At 30.7% G+C, this 2,440-nt stretch overlaps 1 protein-coding gene across 1 annotated transcript; it reads left to right on the top strand.

The window, feature by feature from the left end:
• Positions 1–1,142: 1,142 nt before the first annotated feature.
• Positions 1,143–1,952, top strand: LOC110825006 (MLP-like protein 31). Its single transcript, XM_022055477.2, has 2 exons — positions 1,143–1,433; positions 1,527–1,952. The coding sequence occupies exons 1-2, from the start codon at positions 1,247–1,249 to the stop codon at positions 1,802–1,804; spliced, it is 465 nt and encodes a 154-aa protein (XP_021911169.1). The 5' UTR covers positions 1,143–1,246; the 3' UTR covers positions 1,805–1,952.
• Positions 1,953–2,440: the final 488 nt, after the last annotated feature.

The raw sequence follows: 2,440 nt of genomic DNA, 5'->3' as shown, positions 1-2,440 counted from the left end.
GGGACGGCCCTGGAAACTGATTATGAATGTTAAAGGTTAACGGGTAGCGGAACCCCTATGGACCCCCATGGATACTAGTAGGCTGGTAAATGAGAAAAAGGGATATGTTGTACAATGATTGAATTACAAGAGGCGTGATAAGTGTTATGTTTTACAGCTTAGATTATTCAATGATTATGATGATGTTATTGTTTTTCTCATATTGTTTTCATAAATTCCACCAAGGTAAGTGGATGGTAAAGGTTTTCATGTTAATAAACGAGTTTATTGTAAATTATGCTCCATTGGTCTTTTTGTGGTTTTCTACCCACCTTTATCTCCGTGACGGTGAGATATCGTGATGTTCTTACTGGGCTAGTGTAGCTCACTCCTTAATTAACCATTTCAGATCAGGAAGACATGGTTCCCGAGCCCGTTCCGCAGGAGGACGACGAAGGGGATGCCTAGAGACTCTGTAGTCATACGCATAGTTTATTTTCGAGTTTCCTTTCTTAGTTAGTTTAACCTTTTATATTTTAAGTACGTTTGTTTGGTTTTTTGTGTAAGGGATGTTAAATGAAATTTTGATCTCGCTTCCGCATTCGATATGATTTAAATACTCATTTCATTTTAATATTTTCCGGGGCCGTTACAAAATTGGTTAAGAATCGACGGAATTAAAAAATCAAAATCAAGATTGAAATCAGTTTGCTGGTTTGTTACGAAACAGGAATTGTTAAAATTGCAACAAGAAGAATGATAATTATTTTAATTTTTAAAAATAAAAATATTTTCCAAATTGATGTTAAGGGATGCAATAATAAATTAAAACATTAATTAGTATTATATATCTTAATAGTATTACTTAAATAATTTATATTAGAAAAGAAAAAAAAATTATGTTTTTCAATTATAAAATAATTTATTTATTAATATAAATATTTTGTAAAATGAACTCTAATATTTTATAAATTTTTAAAAATGCCCTGAAGAGTTTAGTTTTGTTTTTCATAATAAACCAAGTTAAAAACTGATCAAATTTCTTAGTTTTCATTTTACTAATATAATTCTTACTTTAAAAAAAGATTATAAAAAAAATAAATAAAAAAAATAAACACATCGTGATGGTGACAGCCGAGCTAAGTACCCTATTAAAGAACGTGTATGGCTGGCTGAAGTATATTGTCTCAACGAAAGATATCTGATTGTGTTTTAAAGAAAAATTCTTCAGTATTATCGGTTAACATCTATACACTAGAAAAAGAAAATGTCTCTGCACGGTAGACTAGAAGCAGATGCAGAGATCAAGTCTCCTGCTACCAAGTTTCATCAAGTATTTACTCACAGGCCACATCACATCTCCAACATCAACTTCGACAAGGTTCAAGCTTGTGATTTACATGAAGGTGATTGGGGAAAAGAAGGCACCGTTATCTGCTGGAGTTATGTTCATGGTAATTATATATTATTATAACATATATATATTTCAATATTTCAAATTATTTTGAAATTAATGTTAAATTATATGATCTAAAAAAAAACGTCAGATGGGAAGGCGAAGACTTCGAAGCAGATACTTGACAGGATTGATTATGAGAATAATTTAATGACGTTCCATCTTATTGGAGGAGACCTGATGGAGGAATACAAGAGCTTCAGAATTACTTTCCAAGCTATTCCAAAGGAAAATGGTGAAGGCAGCAGAGTGCACTGGATTTTTGAATATGAGAAGCTGCATGATGAAATTGTTCATCCCGAAACTTTGCTTGATTTTCTTGTCGCCCTCTCCAAAGACATTGATGCTCATCTCGTCGAGCAACCATAGAGCGCGCTGCTATCATCTCTACTACTCATATATACTTATAATTTACATATATATATCTTGTAAGGTTTGGGTGCAATGTTTGTTTTTCAATTATCTATGTTTGTTGGTGTTTGGTTATGATTAATTTAAAGTGTGGCCTTCTTACTAAGAGTTTGTATCGTTGTTAATATGTACCCATCAGATATTAATAAACTATATGAAATTTTATTAAAAATTAAACATATAGATATAAATATATTTAAATTATTGGAACCAAGTAAACTCTTTAACAAGTTGGCTCCCATTTTTTCAGAGATAATAAATATCTAACATAAACAAATAATATTCCATCTTCTAGTACTTTCTACCGCAACCTCCCCTAAGACTTTTGCACGTCCTTTGCGAGAAAATTATTGGTGTCTTCTTATCCAACTGTGTAATATCTATGTGTGATTCTTTTCATTAGTTGTATTTGCTTTGCTTTCCTTTATAACTAAAAAAAATTCATATTTAAAAAAAAATTTCGATTACAAAAATTAAAGATCCGGAATTTAAAATGAAATAAAGACATGAATTGAATGTGAAAGCAGAATAATAGAATTAGAGTTTACATTTCTTACACGATAGTTTAAAATATCCAATAAAGTTACGAAAATG

Source organism: Carica papaya, chromosome 1 (assembly GCF_054855325.1).
Source record: "Carica papaya isolate Zhongbai chromosome 1, ASM5485532v1, whole genome shotgun sequence".
NCBI classification, from domain to species: Eukaryota; Viridiplantae; Streptophyta; class Magnoliopsida; order Brassicales; family Caricaceae; genus Carica; species Carica papaya.
This window is presented reverse-complemented; position numbering and strand designations above follow the sequence as displayed.

Excerpts from the sequence above, each read along its gene's own strand:
- LOC110825006 (XM_022055477.2), top strand. The coding sequence starts at position 1,247 with ATGTCTCTGCACGGTAGACTAGAAGCAGATGCAGAGATCAAGTCTCCT. Across the intron at positions 1,434-1,526 it reads CTGCTGGAGTTATGTTCATG|ATGGGAAGGCGAAGACTTCG; the intron begins GTAATTATATAT and ends AAAAAACGTCAG.